Genomic DNA, 17145 nt, shown 5'->3' with positions numbered 1-17145 from the left:
TTTGTTGGGCTTTCGTTGTCCCTTGCAGTGCAGCTGCCATACCAGGATGTAAAACACCCTGTGAGGATTCTACCTGTTCACACCTGTTGAGTGTTGAAGTTCCTCCTTGTGAGGATGGGCATCTGAGTTTTCCTCAGCCTAATTAAGGCATTGAGTTGAGGTCATCACTGTAGTTACCCCCAAGGAATTAAAGCTATAGTGACTCTCTCCACACAGTATACTCACTGATGTATACGGGGTGTGAGCTGTATTCTATGTTTTGAAGTCCATGACCATTAGTTTTGCTGACATTGAGAGCGAGATTATTGTCCAGGCACCTCTCTGCCAGGAGCCTAATCTCTGCTCCGGAGGCCCTTTGACCAGTGCTGGTGATCAGGAACACTGCCCTATGGGTTGCTGGTGATCAGGAACACTGCCCTGTGGGTTGCTGGTGATCAGGAACACTGCCCTGTGGGTTGCTGGTGATCAAGAACACTGCCCTGTGGGTTGCTGGTGATCAGGAACACTGCCCTGTGGGTTGCTGGTGATCAGGAACACTGCCCTGTGGGTTGCTGGTGATCAAGAACACTGCCCTGTGGGTTGCTGGTGATCAGGAACACTGCCCTGTGGGTTGCTGGTGATCAGGAACACTGCCCTGTGGGTTGCTGGTGATCAGGAACACTGCCCTGTGGGTGTTGAGGATCAAGGTGGAGGAGGTGTTATTTATTGCAAATACACATTCTGTTGGTGAGGAAATCCTGTCGGCAGCCTATTGGTTGGGATGATTGTCTTAACATATTTCAGCCTCTCAAAGCACTTCATTACAATGCGGGTTAGTACCAGAAACCGATAGTCATTTGTCTTCGGAATGGGAACAATAGTGGTGTTTTTCATGCAAGTGAGGTTCTAAGTGAGATATTAAATATATCTGTAAAGACAGTAGCCAGACCAGCAGCTTTGTGGATATTTATTCCATTAGATTCCGTTTCCATTTCACATCTACCTAGAGATGTATAAAACTGTCACCATGCAGCGCTTTTGTAAGTTGTAAAAAAAATTGCTTTGGACAAAAGCGTTTTGTCTTAAGTCAACTCTTTGTCTTATCTTCTGACTGTACAATTTAAAAACATTACATCATTCCAAACAATTCATTGTAAATACATGATTTTCAAGTTACTAAACTTCTTCTGCGTTTAAAGCAATCAGTAAGCTCAAACGTTTTATTACAGTTGACACCTTTTCCTGATTGTTCTAACTGCCACTTCCTATAGTACAGTTTTTGAATGAAAAGTATTTTTTTATGTGTTATGTTTTTGAACTTGTGGTGAGCAGATACACTGGAATGAGTGTATGCTGGAATCCAAGGGGTCCGTCAGAAAGCTATTATGAAACATGACAAAAGGCACACTTTATGGCATCAGCATTTTCATATGCATTTTATTCACAGCCATGCAGTTATGACATCAAGATGTCAATACTGTTGCAACTTGCAACTTTTAAGCTGTGATGAACATTGTGTATAGTTTCACAGACACACTGCAACCAATGCTGCATTCCCTTGCTACACCGTAGCCACTGAGAGCTGATGCAGATAATGTGGCTCGTATTGACCAGTGACAATGTGAGATTTTGAATTACATTTACATTTAAATATATATATATTTTTTATTGTCCACATATATTATTTTTTGCACATTTTAATGGACATCATGGACTGCCTTTACAATAGATCTTCATATTGTAAAAACATTTGGCACAAAAATCTTAAGTAAAAATATATTATCATTAATATGAATATAATTGACAGTAATATTCATTTGTAAACGTATTACAATACTATAGTGATACAAGTGCCAATATCACAAAACAGGCATTGGGAGAAGCAGCAGAAGATGGGCAAACTGAGAGCACAGTAATACCACACACATGATAACTTCATGACATAACAATTCCCCCACAAAAATACAGCAAATTTACTACTGTGGTCATTACGCAATATCAAATCCACCAGTGATAAAGTGATGGTGATTGGTTAGAAAATTATGCTCTTTTAAAGAACTTGAATAAAACTGAGTGAAGGCTAACCGTTGAGTTATTTGTATCCATTAGCCCTTTCACAAACAAAAACTAGAATCTGGGCATATCAGCTCTGAATTCAAGCTTCACTGCCACCACTCAATTCTTAAAAGGACAAAAGGCAAATAACTGTGTAAAAAAACAAATACTTGCTTTTGTCTGAAGGCCTCTTCGATAAATCTCATATCTGAATAGCTGTCACCACTATGGTCCTGCTACAAGGTAATTAGCTTGGTGAAAGGCAACAACACTGCTTTTACATCATATGACACAGAATAACACTCAGCAACCAATCACATTAAATGTTGGAGAGCAGAAAACATTAAATAATTTAAGCATGCAACTTAATGGCAGCAGTAAAACAGCAAGTGATGGCAGGTGACAAGCAGAAGAAGGTGGACAAGAAGACATTCCAAAGTTTCTTGCATTCAATCTCTTTGGCTCCACACACAGTCATTAGGATATATCCTTTGCCATCTCCACATCTGCCTGGCCAATCATACTTGGCTCGCCTTTCTGCTCTTGGTCGGAGACCTCGGCCACAGAGCCCTTAGTTGAAGGCGCAGACTCTGGTGGTGGTGGTGGCTGATCGCCTAGAGTCTCCAGGTATTCCAAGATTGTCTGGACTTTGCGCACACCGTCTCGTCTTGCCTGACGTACATCCAATCGCCCTTCAGGGTCCACCGAGTCCAAGGCTAGTAGCTCTTTGGTCAACAGCTCCTCTAGTAGTAAATACCTTTTCTCAGTCTTTTTGCCGTTGAATTGCTTCACTTCTTCTTCCAGTCTGTCCACCCGCTCCACAATCCGCTGCACTTTCATCAGGCCCGGATGACTTGGAGGCGGCAGCTCAGCTGAAACATCAGGCTCTGCTTTTGCTGACGGAGCCTCTTGTGGGGGAGCAACTGGCTCTGGGGGATCTGATTTGTCTGGAACTTGGATGGTGATGTTGGTAGTCTGCTGGGGCTGTTGTGGTGGTGGCGGTGGTGGTGGTGGTTGTTGATATGCTTGTTGTGGTGACTGTGGTGGTTGTTGATATGCTTGTTGTGGTGGCTGTGGTGGTTGTTGATATGCTTGCTGTGGTGACTGTGGTGGTGGTGGTTGACATGCCGGTTGTGGTGGTTGTTGAAACGCTTGTTGTGGTGGCTGTTGAAACGCCTGTTGTAGTGGTTGTTGATATACTTGATGTGGTGGTTGTTGAAACGATTGTTGTGGTGGTTGTTGATATACTTGATGTGGTGGTTGTTGAAACGATTGTTGTGGTGGTTGTTGATATACTTGATGTGGTGGTTGTTGAAACGATTGTTGTGGTGGTTGTTGATATACTTGATGTGGTGGTTGCTGAAAGGATTGTTGTGGTGGTTGTTGAAACGCTTGTTGTGATTGTGGTTGGGGAAATGCTTGTGTTGGTGATTGTTGAAATGCTTGTTGTGTTGTTTGCTGGGATGGCTGCTGTTGTACTTGCTGAATTAGAGGTGGGGGTTGTGGCTGTTGTGAACCAGCTGTCGGTCTTTGAACATCCTCACTCTGAACAGTCGGACTGCTGGGAATCTCCCTTTCCATTTTAGGAGCAGCATCTCTCTGTGTAATGTGATGCTGGACCTGGACAAAAAAAGAGGAAGGCCATTATTATCGATTGCAGCATACTGTGGAAATGTGCTTGTTCAGATGATGGGGTACAACAACCAAATCCTTGACCTTTTTTATATTTTATCACCAATATCCATATCATTTAATTAGATGAAAATGTATTTGTTTACTTCATCGATCAGTTAAAAAGAGAAAACTTTATGGGATTCTTACCTGTGGCCTCTCTCCCATGACCTGTGATCTGACGGGTGACTGGGCCCTTAGGTGGGGCGGCAAGTCACGGCTCTGTGTGATGTGGATAGGGACGGCACTCTCCCGGTGTATCCTGTTATCTCGAGGAGCTGACACGGGCCCGTGGTGCACACTTCCCCACTCCTCTGGTTGCCGGCAGTGGTAGGAGGGCTGGTACTCCGTGTGCGCTGGAGGAGGGTAGTACTGGGAGTGATACGTGGGGTTCATCTGAGGCTGTGTCCCGCCGCCTGCCCCCTCGTGTATGACTGGAATGGGGATATAGCCGGCCTGGAGACCAGTGCTGCTGGGGCGAGACGGCTGGTGGAGTGGGACTGTGTCTGGACTCATTCGTTGGATCTTGAAGAAAACATCAGTTAAGATGAATTGGGATAAAAAAGAAGTGCTTCCAATGAGTAAACACAAACATTTACAAATCAGTAAACAAAAAACATAAGCGGCATTTGTCACATGAATATGACAGATGTCACTCTCTGAGACTTATGTCCACTGTCTACTGTCTACAACGTTTACAAAATTATGCCATGAGTTGCTTAAATATGATAACTCAAAATGACAATTAGATGGTTCACAAAGGTCAATATTTCTCTATTATCTTACCTCTGGTCCTTGTGAAACAGGTGAGCAAGATGTACAGTGGGAATCACCAAGGGAACCATCTGAATTGATGTGCACAGGGGATCGGGCCCGGCAGTGTATTGTGGGCGTAGGGGACGGTGTGCGTCCCTCTGCTCTGAGGTTCTGTAGGGTGGACGGCTGGACGTAGGAGAAGCAGGGCTGTCGCAGTTCAATATTGTCATGGTGCACTGGAATGGGGACATAGCCTGGGCGGAGAACGGGGAGCTTCATCTCTCTGACAAAGCCCTTCTGGGTGTCCAGTGGAGAAGGCTCAATGGGAGCACAGGGCCCGTTTGAAGATGTGGGACTCATCTGGTGGAGTGAGACAGATGACGTTCAAATACCATGGGTGAAACTTGTGAACATAGCACACTGAATGTTGTCATCATTACAGAAAAACGTTCATCACCACAGCCAAATACTTTCATAAGTGTGTATCACAACTGACTGGCTGTCAAGTGAGGGTGAGTTTCTCAGTATAATCCGACATTATGAAGCATTTGGTGATGTAATGTTAAGGTGTTGGTCATCCTTAGACTAAGTCTGTCTGAGCACACATTTTTAGCACATTATTTCACAGTGAAATTGGCTGATGTCATAGGAAATCTAATCTGGCAGTCATGGAATAAAAACAAGCAATGCATGTTACGGGAAATGTCCCTGGCTGATGTCAAAAGTAACACCTCCCAGATCACTTACACAGAGACAGTAGTGATTGTGACTAAGGTTGAATGGAGCTTGAATAAATTAAACTAAAAGTAAACTAAATGTCTACAGAACATGACTGCTTTCTTTCAAGTATCGGATAAGACTATTGTGTTGTGCAGCACATTTTAGACACATTTAGACAATAGGACACAAGTGCCTTCATGTAGTTTGAATCTGTTCCCTGAACTTTAGTTTGTAAAAAAGTTAATGATCCTATGAGAAATCCATACTACTGTAAGTGAACTTCTAAATATTATTATGATCAGCCCCCAGAGTTCAGTTGATATCACCCATTTTTAAACACACAAGATAGGCCTACGTGTTATTATATCATGTCTCTGTAGTTTTTAAAATAGTTCATAGCGTTATGAATGAGGTGATCCAACTCACTTTGAAAACCACGGACTTAATATATTATGATTTCCTAATGTAACTTTTAAATGACATGTACATGTATACTTTCAGAAAATCTGAATCCTCGGGACAAATCTAACCCCTGTGTCCTCTGCCATTTTAGCATAGCAGCCCACAGCCGCTGTTGCACCCATTTTATCTCCTGGCAGCTGCGTCTTTCCAGCAGATTCTTCATGTCACTAACTTTGGACAAGACCAAATGTTGGTCTTACAAACAAATAATTTTGTCTGGCAACTTATGGACTCTAACAAATATACACTTATTGTATGAGAGAAAAAAATATTCTTAAAATTGAGTAAATGAGCAATACTTAAACTATATCTGAGTTCGATGAAGACTGCATAATACCACTTGTCATGTAGCCGGCTCATGGTGAGTTAACGGGAGATAGCGGATCCGCCTCAAATCCCTTGTATGGGAAACTTTCGGGCACGGGATAGCCTACCATGCACTCACACAGTAACCATGAACAAGCGCATAGGTAACACGAGAATCTTTAAAACATTATGGAGGTGGTCAATCATTCAAAGGCATGACTTAGCATATGACTGCAGTGCGTCATGTAGAAACCAGGCAAAATTTAACTCGTAATACAGAAACATTAAAGGTTGGTAGAGGGCTAATAGTTCCTGTCACAATGGTGAGCTAGTCCTGTACTATTTAGGGACATGATGAATCACTATCGGTTGCGACCGTCGTTGCAACATAATGGCACAATGTTGTTTTTCTGAATGCAGGTTTTGTTTATCCCAACAGTGCACACATTGTTGGAAATACACATAATGTTGTTCTTCAGATATACCGATGGCAACGATGTAGACGTCTATAATAGTCTATGAGTCATGCAAGGTTAATGAACGTTCCAGCCTCGTCTAATAACACGACTTGTAAGCTAAAAAAAGATGTCAAGCTTCTACAGCATGCAAACTGACAAGCACCGTTTCATGACCGCAAAAAAAAAAAAAACTTATAACGCAATGAACTGACTCCTAACGGGTTGTCAAAAGGGCACCTCTATTGCCTACCTTTTTACCATCGTGTCTTGGATCATTCCATGTAGTTATCCGATTGTTGTGATCCACAAAGAATGGCCATCCAGTCTGTGGATCAATTTTAATTTCCCAACCCGGAGGAAGAGGGTCGTTTGTGGCCATTGCAACCATTGGAGACTGCGTCTTCATGCTCTGAGAAATCCTCGGTCTTGAATATTGAGCCATTGCAATAACTACACGGATGCTTTAAAGAATCAATTCAGTGACGTAGCAAAGGAGGGGTTGGCTTTCCAGAATGAGCTCGCGGAAAGGAGAAGTTACAGAGACGGGGAAAGTTCTAGAGGCGTGTTCTCCATTGGCTATCTCCAAGACAGTAGAATATTATGGGTGTCTGCAAAATATTATGGGATTCAATTAATATATTGCAATCATCCTCCAATTGCAATAGTATAGCCTGACCCATTTATGAAAATACACTAGGCTATATCCAACCAAGCCCTCAGTTTGTGGCCAAGCTGGGAAGAACGTGTTTGGTGTTAGTGAAATAGTCAAAATGTTTCTCAGCAATTTCAACTAGTCATGTAGGCCTAGTGTCACAATCTGCGATGATCGTATTTTGTATGCACAAGACATCTGATCTAGTTTATAGTCATCACCTGTTTTGCTACAGCGTTCCATTGTAACGGGATAACGTCTCTATTGCCTGAAAATAGTTTATGTTCTCTGAGGCCATACAATTTAACTCTTAAAATTGTAGAGTCTTAAACTCCTCTCCGCTATCCTTGGATGAAATCACATTGACGTTAAACTTTCCGATTTTTTTCTTTCATTGGATGAATTTATACTTGGCCTATCTGTGTTTAACTGAACTATTAGGCCTACTTTTATCTCGTTTATACACATCGTACACGCCTTCCATTATTTTGCCTCCAAGCACAACAGGTTTGGCAGATAAATAAACTTCAGCAAATCCATCGCACTTTACAGGACCAGCTGTGTTGACTATCTGTCGCATTGATTGTTACATTGTAATTGTAACATTCTTAAACACAGTTCTACGCATGTGCGAAGTTGATCGGGGTTTCCTCCTGACTTACCGGTTTGCGCCATTTTCTACATTAAGCGCTAAGTTACCTTGGAAAGAAATTGAGACCCTAGTTGGTATTCACCGAGAGTCTCTCAAGTAACAACATTTTGTAACAACACACCTGTCGGTATCTGAGCATGGAAGACGAAAGCCACCCAAAAACACTGTAAGTAACTCACAATGCCATAGACAGTAAACCAAAATCGAAGTCCCTCTGTAATGTTAGCTATCCTAGCACAAAGCTAACGTTAGCATTAGCTAATGTTATCATTTGGTGTCAGCATCCAGTCAATGTAGGTTAGTTAGCTAGCATATCCAGCTAACGTTACCATTTCTTAGATCTAATGACATTGTCTGTTTTTTTTTATCTCTATCGTAGAATAAAGTAGAAGACACGAAAGCCAGACCCTCAAACATAGTCCTGACGGTATCCGTGTAACATTGACGCACGGGTACATGGAATGAGCTGACATTAGCTTGCTATTATTATTATCGCTATTTTGGTCATTTGTTGACGTTCATTTCATTAGCTAACAAATCTAACAAGATAACAAGACTGGATAGCTACAAGCAAGTCAGTTTACTGTCAGCGTGACACTTCTATTGCTGGTTAGCCAGCTAGCTTCAGGAAAGCAAACAATTTAACTTAGAAGTACAAATAATACAACAAGGCTAGCTTAGAAGTTCGTCGTCATGCCCGTCTCGCCATCACAATATGTTTTAGTATTTTCACATAGTACAGTAATGTTGCATGTCACTCACAACATTCCTGTCTCTTCAGTGAACATTAGGGTTGTTTGGATTGTGTCAAGTTGCTAACGTTATCACAGGTGGTCTAGATGAACACTTGAACATTTTTGGCATTTCTGGTAATAGCGTTAACGTTAGGCCGATTTTAGCCACGTAGTTGAGGTCATTTTCTGAATCGGTTACATGAAATAACGTTAGTCATTCTTGCTTTGTCCTCAACCACATCCCAATTGCAAGACATCATCAACACCCAGAATACAAATGATCTGAGGGTAACGCGAGGTCATTCGTCGAACGTAGACCTTCAAGCTGCGTTATAGTTATGCGTTTGAAGAAGAAGTGTGTGTGTGTGTGTGTGTGTGTGTGTGTGTGTGTGTGTGAGAGAGAGAGAGAGAGAGACCCGCTTGTTCAGTCCGTCATTTGAGGTTAATGCATTTTCTTTTTATTCAAAGATATGTGGGAAACCTGTCAAGAGATGTCACGGAAAACTTAATCCTTCAGTTGTTCACGCAGATAGGACCTTGTAAAAGCTGTAAAATGATAACAGAGGTAAGGGGTTTAAAAAGTATAAACTTACTAATTGATATTGTGTTGTCCATTATGATTTTTTGGTATGTGGATCATGAGCTAATTGCAATGTCTTTTGAAAAAAAAAAACGTAAGTCCATATCTGGCAAGTAACAAACTTGACTAAAAAGACCAGTGGGATGGATGGCTGACAGTGTAGGCTTATTATTTGTAGAAAAGTGGTCACATGTATTTCTGTTCAAAAGTATTGATACAGTGGGAATGTCAAGAGGAAAGTTACTACTGTAAATGGCTTTTAAAGATTGTTTGTAACATACTAGTAAATGGCATATTACTAATTTATACTGACAGTTACTTGTGTTGATCTCAATGTATGTGACATTCTTTTGTACTATTTTCTGTTCAACCTGAACCTATATGACCTACAATGATTCATGATCAACCAATTTCTCCTAGATATCTGTGTCTGTTTTGCAGCACACAAGCAATGACCCATATTGCTTTGTGGAGTTCTTTGAGCATAGGGATGCGGCTGCTGCGTTGGCAGCCATGAATGGCCGGAAGATCCTTGGGAAGGTAAGGGAGCATTATGTTTATACTCGCAGTTCTTTTTAGAATCTGCTATGCAGAAAACCTTTAGAGCTTATAGACTGCATTTGCAGTGCTACAGCCTCCTCTGTTTTTTTTACGTATAATTTGACTTTATAGTGTAGATTAATGGAAGCCGTTCACAAACAGCACAGATTAATCATATGTAAGCATATGCACAGTTGCTTTTGGTGGATTGAGTATGTTGATCATTGGTAATGTATATGGTAGTTTTCAGTATTTTAAAGTGAGTTATTTCATTTTTAGGAGGTGAAGGTAAATTGGGCTACAACTCCAAGTAGTCAAAAGAAAGATACATCCAGTAAGTATTGGGGTGATTGATTGTTAGTGTTTTCAGTGAAAATGTATTCCACAAATGTCAAGATGTAGGCTAAGGTATTGAAAAACTAAAGCATTTGCCACTTTCTGTTCACACTTCCCATGACTTTAAACTGCATGCTTCTGTTGGATTTTGTCATTTCAGATCACTTTCATGTCTTTGTGGGTGATTTGAGTCCAGAGATTACTACTGAAGATATCAAGGCTGCCTTTGCACCATTTGGAAAAATCTCGTAAGTTTTGGAATTAACTTCTCAAGGTTTCTGGTTCTGAGGTCAGGTGTCGCCGAGGTCTAACAAGTGCATTTGCATTGATCCATAAGATACCTGATAAATTGTAGTTTTTCTGATATTTTAGTTTTATTTCCTCAGCATTGTAATATATTCTGTTTTCCTTCCTTCGTACCAAGTTTCTGCTTTTCTTGAGATTCATTTTTAACCATATAGATTAGCAAAGGTTTCTCCTAGGGGGGAATACTGGCTGAGATAGTAAGTCCCCTCACCTATGTTCGGTCGACTCCCTGATCTAATATGCTAGTTCTTCTGAATCATGTGGTACAATATATGAAGCAAATCGACTGGCTCGTGAAATTGACCGAGAGAAAGATATACAGCAGTATATAACCCAGCTCACTTGCGTTTTCTTTGAAATCAACTTCTGGCAACATTTGGGAAGCGTCTACCAAACAGAATGCAAATATATCTACGGCAAGGCTTTATAATGGTGAATGTGTTTGTGTAGGCCTTTCAACCCATGCTTTTTTGACTCTTGTAGGAAATGGTGAGTATTTTTGAATGTTATATAACGTGTTCAAGGTAGTTCCACCTTTCTGTGACTACAACCTGAAGTACTGTCAGTGCTCCCAGCTGTGAGTTTCAGCTCAGTAATAGCGCTCTGGTTATTTTACAGAATGCTCATAGGATTGGACAGGAGCTTGAAGGCTTACAGCAAGGAACTGTGCACATGGAAAACTCAGATGTAGATTTTTTTTTATTATTCCATCTATTCATTCTTCTTACATTTTTATACTGCAATAATATTGTTATTAACCTTTAACGTAGTGTAGAATTTTTTAACCAAGTCCAGTATTTTCCATTTAGACGTGTGTTTTTTAAAATAAATGTTATTTAATGATGGTTTTGCCTAGATGTGTTGATTCTAGTTTGACTTTCCAAGAATTCTGAAAATGTCAATTTTTCGAAATTTGCAGCTTCCCAAACTCCATATTGGTGGTAAAGAATTGACCAGGAAAAATAAAGAAATCTGTTAACAGGCCATGTATGCCGTTTAATTCCTTTTTTCTCTTTGATATTTCTATTTATAATATACATGCATATGTATTCTGTATATTTCTACTGGTAGGCTGAGAACCATCAGCAAAATCTAGAAATGCATGGTTACTAGTAAAAAAAAAAAGAAATGACATGTATGATTTGAAAGCCTTAATCATTTTAATGTTCAGGGTTAAAGCTGGCACTGTTGAATGTAAGAAAAATGTAAATAGCAAATTGTTTAAAGAAAACAATCATAATTTAGCTGCAGTGTAGGTTGCATGTTTACGTACTTGTTTTTCGTTGCTTTTCTTTTCAAATGAAGTCTTGCATCAGTGTTTAGAGCTGAGGAAAAAATGAAGAAGATAGCTTTAGCCGGCTAGTATTTGGGCAAAGAAAACGAGTGATTCTCAATGTGTGTGTGTGTGTGTGTGTGTGTGTGTGTGGTTCCTTTTCTTTAAACTTGTGCGGAAGCCCATGATAAGTCTCCTGACTGTGTTGTGACCTGTTCCTGCAGGGATGCACGTGTGGTGAAGGATATGACAACTGGGAAATCTAAGGGGTATGGATTTGTGTCCTTCTATAACAAACTGGTAAGGCTCCAGAGCAGCAACACAGAGTGAAGGTTATTTCTATTTCTGTTTATTCTCCTACATAATTTTACAGTAAAGATAGACCCCTGAGATAGTACACAACACATACCAGAATGGCTTTAGTGTAAACAAAGTTGGTAGTATTATCAGACGTTAATAGATGGACTGTCGTAGCTTGTAGAACGTTGTAAATGGTCTGGACCATATGACAGATTACAGTGCAGAATAAAGTTGGCACAGTTCATCAAGATTTTGAATATTATGTCTGGAACCTTGTGAGGAAACTTGTGTTTTCCATTTATTTCAGGATGCAGAGAATGCCATCGTGCACATGGGAGGACAGTGGCTGGGCGGGCGGCAGATCAGAACAAACTGGGCCACTCGGAAGCCTCCTGCTCCCAAAAACGCACAAGAGAGTGAGTAATGAATGATTGGTGATATAGACAGCCCAATGGATTCATCAATGGAAGTGGTGATCTGTTGAAGGAGCTTTATGCAGCTCTCGGGTTTGTTTCTAGCATAAAAACAAAATGTCTAGCCTGGGTGTTCCCATACTGCCTTGCACGGTGATTTCTTTCACGCTGCTAAGGCAGTCTGGAAACTAACGCCCCCATTTTCGCCTGATGTTGGTGGCCAATCACAGAACAGGGGAGAAAGCAAGACCATGATGAGCTATGCAGAGACGCATTTGATAGACATCTGGGGCGCCCAATGAACGGATCTGGACATTTTTTCAATGCCAGACTGGTTGCCAGACCACGTGTCATTTGAGAAGTGGTAGGCGCTAGCCAGGCTACAAAATGTCATTGCTGAACCACAGATTTTATGTTTTTCTTATTAAGGCCAGTGACTGGTACGACACAAGTTTTTCGCAATGACCTACTCACAACAACCTTTCTAGAGCTTTCTAGAGCACCCCTCCTATCACCTTCTCTCAAGGCACACAGATATCTGTTGGTCTTCAGTTAGCCTAACTGCTCAAGCTTTTGAGGTATTTGATAGGCTAGCCATGTTAACTGACGGGCTTGCCTCTAACTACAGGATAGATAGTGTTTTTTGTGGGAATTGCCGTGGAAGTGACGATCAGAGACTGTCACGATGTTTGCACCACAATGCTTTATTGCAATTCTTTAGCTTGACAATACAAGTGAGGATTACGATTTCTTTCTGCAATATATTGCTATTTATTTTTGCCAAATGTGTTTGTATACGGGTTGTTGGCGGTCATCTTGGCACAGTAAAATTGTTCCTGACAATGATATCACTATACTCTATGTCACATTGATAGATTATACTACAGTATGTCAAAAAATATATACTCTCAAAGCTGTTATCATGTTCTTTTCTCCCACCTCTTCCAGAGAGTTTCTTTTGCCTCTAGAGGAGCAAAGAGGTGTTGTGAGAGGCCAGTTCAATGCTCGCTGGTTAGATTGCTAATTCTAGTAGCTATCTCTGGAACGCTGAACATAACTGTTTTTCACATTATGTCAAACTAGGGGATGCACATTATAGGGGTGGGACAAAATGGATACTGCAATATATCGCATAACTTCTTTTTGTGACACTGACATCATCGATACGTTGGCGCCAAATATCAATATTTGAAGTAAGACATTCAATTCTACAATTTATATTGTAATCAGGTCTTTGACTTCACAGAGTCACAACTTAATGTATCCTTAGTGTGGCCCTCTGCGCACTTTGCACACCATTTTAATTCAGTAATGAAATGCAGTGCATAAATACTGTAAATACATTTCAGCTTTTTGCCTTTTTATTACTATGTTTAGACATATATGTGATCTTTTGTAGAGCTATATTTTGCAATGTATCGAGTATTGCATAATCACTGTATCAAGATCTTGTTGGGTCTTAATTTGGGAGTTACTCTGTGATTCCCAGGCCTTAATGTACATACCAGCCGTTTTTTTTATTATTATTATTATTATTATTACAGTGCAATCACGTGAACAACTTCTGTCTGGAATTTCAGGTAGCTCGAAGCAGCTGAGATTTGAAGACGTGGTGAACCAGTCGAGTCCCCAGAACTGCACCGTATACTGTGGGGGGATTCAGTCTGGCCTCTCAGGTAACAACTTTTTTTAAAAATGTATTTCCACATAGTAAACTGATGACTTCCACAGCTTCTGACTTGAACTTCCACCTCCCTCTCAACCGCAGAGCACCTCATGCGACAGACATTTTCACCATTTGGACAAATCATGGAGATCCGAGTTTTTCCTGAAAAAGGCTATTCTTTCATCAGGTAGTTTGTAACTCATTTTCTTTGAATTACAGACTAATTTAATTTATTTATCTAGTGCTACTACTGCTGCTGCTACAACTATTCCTACATCGACAACTACTACCACATGTGCACACTAAATAAAACAACTGTTCAATTTGACGCACTACTAGGAACCAGTTTTATTTCACAACAGCAATAAAAAAGTGAACCATAGTGGCTAGCCTGCTATTGACATGATATCTTAAATGATAAAGACAACATGGCACATTAAATATACACACATGGTTCTTAAATATTTAGGTTATCTTGTGAGTGAATCTATAGGCCAAACATATACTGATTTGCTCCAGGCATTTTGCATGTAGTGTTCAAAATGGCCACTAGATGGTACTGTTCCTCTGCACCAGAGGTGACATGTTTACAAACACGAGTGTCAATTAAAGTGTGGGACCACTCGACTAATCCCTTGGCACACTGCATCGTTTCTTCTAAAGAAGCACAAATGAGATGTCTTTGTGATAGATGAGGTACTATTGAGGTACTATTGTACATGATGGATTTTCATTCAGTATTTCTTGCTGCTTCACCCTGTTAGGTTTTCTACTCATGAGAGTGCAGCCCATGCCATTGTCTCTGTGAATGGAACCACCATTGAGGGCCATGTTGTTAAGTGTTACTGGGGCAAAGAGTCACCTGACATGGGCAAAACAGTGCAACAGGTAAGGCGCTGTAAGATTCACATGAAGTGTTGGATTTTTCCCCCATACTAGCACACAATAACAGCATGTCTCAATGCCAGATGGACTACAGCCAGTGGGGACAGTGGAATCAAGTGTATGGAAATCCCCAGCAGCAGCAGCAGCAGTATGGTCAGTATATGACCAATGGCTGGCAAATGCCATCCTACGGCATGTATGGTGGTCAGACGTGGAATCAGCAAGGATTTGGAATGGAGTGAGTGTGTCGTCTTCTCTTTCCTCTTTCTATTCGCACAAATTAAGTTGAAAGCATAAACTGAAGAGCAGGTTCACGTTTGGTGTTTCCAGTGATGGTGCCTCTCTTTGGCATGGAAATTGTATGTTAGGTGTAAGATAAATATATATATATATATATATGTATACGCGCAGTTTGTTTGCCTTGTTTAAAATGTAATCATTCCTTAGACTTTTAGAGTCTGGATGTGCAATATAGCTTTGATATAAATAAATAAATACATTAAAAAAAACATCTTTGTTGTTTTTCTAGGGACTCCATACTGGCAGCTGCACAGAACATGTCAAGGTGACACAATAATTAGATTTCTATTTACATTTTTCTGCATGGTGTGTGATATATGTGTATGTAGAAGTGTATATCTGCACATGTGTGCAACAATATGTTTTTGACACATCTCATAGCCCTGTGTTTCCCTAAACCCCAGCCCCATGTGTTCTCCACCTAGCAGACAGTCGCAGTCGCCAGGCTGGATGGGAGGGTTCGGCACTCAGCCCTCTCAGCCTCAGCCTGGCCCGGTGATGCCCAATCAGTCCACCTTCGGCATGGCTGGCTACCAGACACAGTGAGGGGGGGGCCGCCGCACCAACCGCAGTCACTCAACTCAACGAGTGGAAACTGGCCCCACATGGAGAATTGCGATGCTGAGATGAGATTGGGTACCACGTCTTGGAGGAAAGAGTAAATCCAGCTGAAGTTTTTTTTTTTTTTAAAAAGAGACTCACCTCTTGGAGTGGCTGAATAGGACTCAATGCCATGAATTGGGAAAATGAAATATATTGTCTGACACATATCTGTACCACAGAAATTCTCCTTTTGATTATTTTCTTGCTGTCTCATTACTTTTCATGAACTGAGAGACGAGACATGCAAGACATTTTCCCCTCCTTATTTGGGTTTGTGACTACACATGGTCTAAACAGCTGGCAAGGGATAATGTTCCTTGTTTTTTTCCCCTAGATTTGGAGACAGGGTTTGCACTGGTACATTTAGAAATGTTTGAAATGTTTAGTTGTAGATGTAGTGACGCTTTTTTGATTTGAAAAGAAATTGCCCCCGTGGGCTGAAGATACAGTACACGTGCTAAATGTCCATCACTTTTCATTATGTACGTAAAGCACCAACTGTCCTAATTTAACGAAACGACGCAAGTTGAGGCACTTTGGGGAGTTTTAAAAGACCCGTTTCTTGTAAATGTTTCCGTGTACATGAATTTCTATGTGCCGTTGTCTATAGTTCCCCCCTCTTCAGCATCACTCTGCATTTCACCACAGTATTCTTCTCGGCAGATCTTGGATACAGCGTGGAGGTCTCTGTAGCTACTGTTTAGCTGACATCTTTTTAGTTAGTCTTCATTATGGACTTAAGTTAGCAAGGGCAATGTGTACATAACCTTTGATAACGATGTATGAAAGTAAGTTTTTATTTCCCAAAGCATGCATTCTTCATTATAGAGTCCTACAAATTGAATGCTGTACATAGCACTGGTACAAATTGCTTGACTGACATATTGAACCAATTCAGTGTAATTTACAAAGAAGCCTTAATGTTAATAGGTCAGTTCACGCATCATTTGTAACTCACAAGTTTGAAACTCGTTGTAGAGAGCTGATGATCTGTTGTAGAGCCCTTTTGCAGTTCAGTGTTCATTTGCAGACTTTGACAGATATGTGTGCCATTTTCAGCTGTGGAGCAGGGTGTGGGTTTTCCACTTCTTAGGGTAAACTGCATGTTTTTAAAATGTGTTATTGGGGTTGCTAAATGAATGTAAATGGCTGAACTGTTGGATTATAGATTATAGATTTTGAAAATGTATCCATTGTATCAGAGGAGAAACCTCCATGAATTGATAATTGGATATTCTTTTCAGGCATCAAACTTGAACCCAACGCAAAACATGGCTGCAACTTTAAGGCGTGTAAAAAAAAATAAAATTAGAACACTTGTATTTGTGGTTGGTTACCATATTTTTTTTTCTTTACACACGGGTACTTTGTTTAACATACATTGTCATAGAATAATATAAAGGTATATAGATTAACACTATTGCAATGAAGGTACTTTATTTGCATTTCATATATTGCACACTCTGCACATAATATAGCCATGGAAGTACACTTTACT

General features: G+C 40.6%; 2 protein-coding genes across 8 annotated transcripts; one reads left to right on the top strand and one right to left on the bottom strand.

Annotated features, from left to right (window-relative positions):
- Positions 1 to 1398: 1398 nt before the first annotated feature.
- bag3 (BCL2 associated athanogene 3) lies at positions 1399 to 7065 on the bottom strand. The gene is made up of 4 exons (XM_062520098.1): positions 6658 to 7065; positions 4492 to 4821; positions 3856 to 4230; positions 1399 to 3654 (listed from the first exon to the last, which is right to left on the bottom strand). The coding sequence occupies exons 1-4, from the start codon at positions 6847 to 6849 to the stop codon at positions 2512 to 2514; spliced, it is 2040 nt and encodes a 679-aa protein (XP_062376082.1). The 5' UTR covers positions 6850 to 7065; the 3' UTR covers positions 1399 to 2511.
- A 629-nt stretch (positions 7066 to 7694) lies between these two features.
- On the top strand, positions 7695 to 16969 carry tial1 (TIA1 cytotoxic granule-associated RNA binding protein-like 1). Of its 7 annotated transcripts, none has more exons than XM_062520092.1 (14): positions 7695 to 7877; positions 8914 to 9010; positions 9467 to 9565; positions 9845 to 9899; positions 10062 to 10149; positions 10826 to 10894; positions 11705 to 11780; positions 12088 to 12196; positions 13774 to 13869; positions 13962 to 14046; positions 14624 to 14747; positions 14828 to 14982; positions 15274 to 15309; positions 15449 to 16969. In XM_062520092.1, the coding sequence occupies exons 1-14, from the start codon at positions 7849 to 7851 to the stop codon at positions 15588 to 15590; spliced, it is 1260 nt and encodes a 419-aa protein (XP_062376076.1). In that variant the 5' UTR covers positions 7695 to 7848; the 3' UTR covers positions 15591 to 16969. The 7 variants fall into 7 exon arrangements, with proteins under 7 accessions (XP_062376076.1, XP_062376078.1, XP_062376077.1 ...); XM_062520094.1 differs by having other exon boundaries at positions 9446 to 9565; positions 15473 to 16969; XM_062520093.1 differs by having other exon boundaries at positions 9446 to 9565; positions 15470 to 16969.
- Positions 16970 to 17145: the final 176 nt, after the last annotated feature.

Source organism: Sardina pilchardus, chromosome 18 (genome assembly GCF_963854185.1).
Source record: "Sardina pilchardus chromosome 18, fSarPil1.1, whole genome shotgun sequence".
Lineage (NCBI taxonomy): Eukaryota > Metazoa > Chordata > Actinopteri > Clupeiformes > Clupeidae > Sardina > Sardina pilchardus.
The sequence above is the reverse complement of the archived record's forward strand: the minus strand, read 5'-3'. Positions and strand labels throughout refer to the sequence as shown.

What these genes read in the sequence shown, in the direction of transcription:
- tial1 (XM_062520090.1), top strand. Translation starts at nt 7,849, where the DNA reads ATGGAAGACGAAAGCCACCCAAAAACACT. An exon ending in GCCGGAAGATCCTTGGGAAG is followed by an intron (nt 9,566 to 9,844) that starts GTAAGGGAGCAT and finishes TTTCATTTTTAG; the next exon opens with GAGGTGAAGGTAAATTGGGC. An exon ending in GATTCAGTCTGGCCTCTCAG is followed by an intron (nt 13,870 to 13,961) that starts GTAACAACTTTT and finishes TCTCAACCGCAG; the next exon opens with AGCACCTCATGCGACAGACA.
- bag3 (XM_062520098.1), bottom strand. Translation starts at nt 6,849, where the DNA reads ATGGCTCAATATTCAAGACCGAGGATTTCTCAGAGCATGAAGACGCAG. An exon ending in CTGTTTCACAAGGACCAGAG is followed by an intron (nt 4,231 to 4,491) that starts GTAAGATAATAG and finishes GTTTTCTTCAAG; the next exon opens with ATCCAACGAATGAGTCCAGA. An exon ending in TCATGGGAGAGAGGCCACAG is followed by an intron (nt 3,655 to 3,855) that starts GTAAGAATCCCA and finishes TTTTTTGTCCAG; the next exon opens with GTCCAGCATCACATTACACA.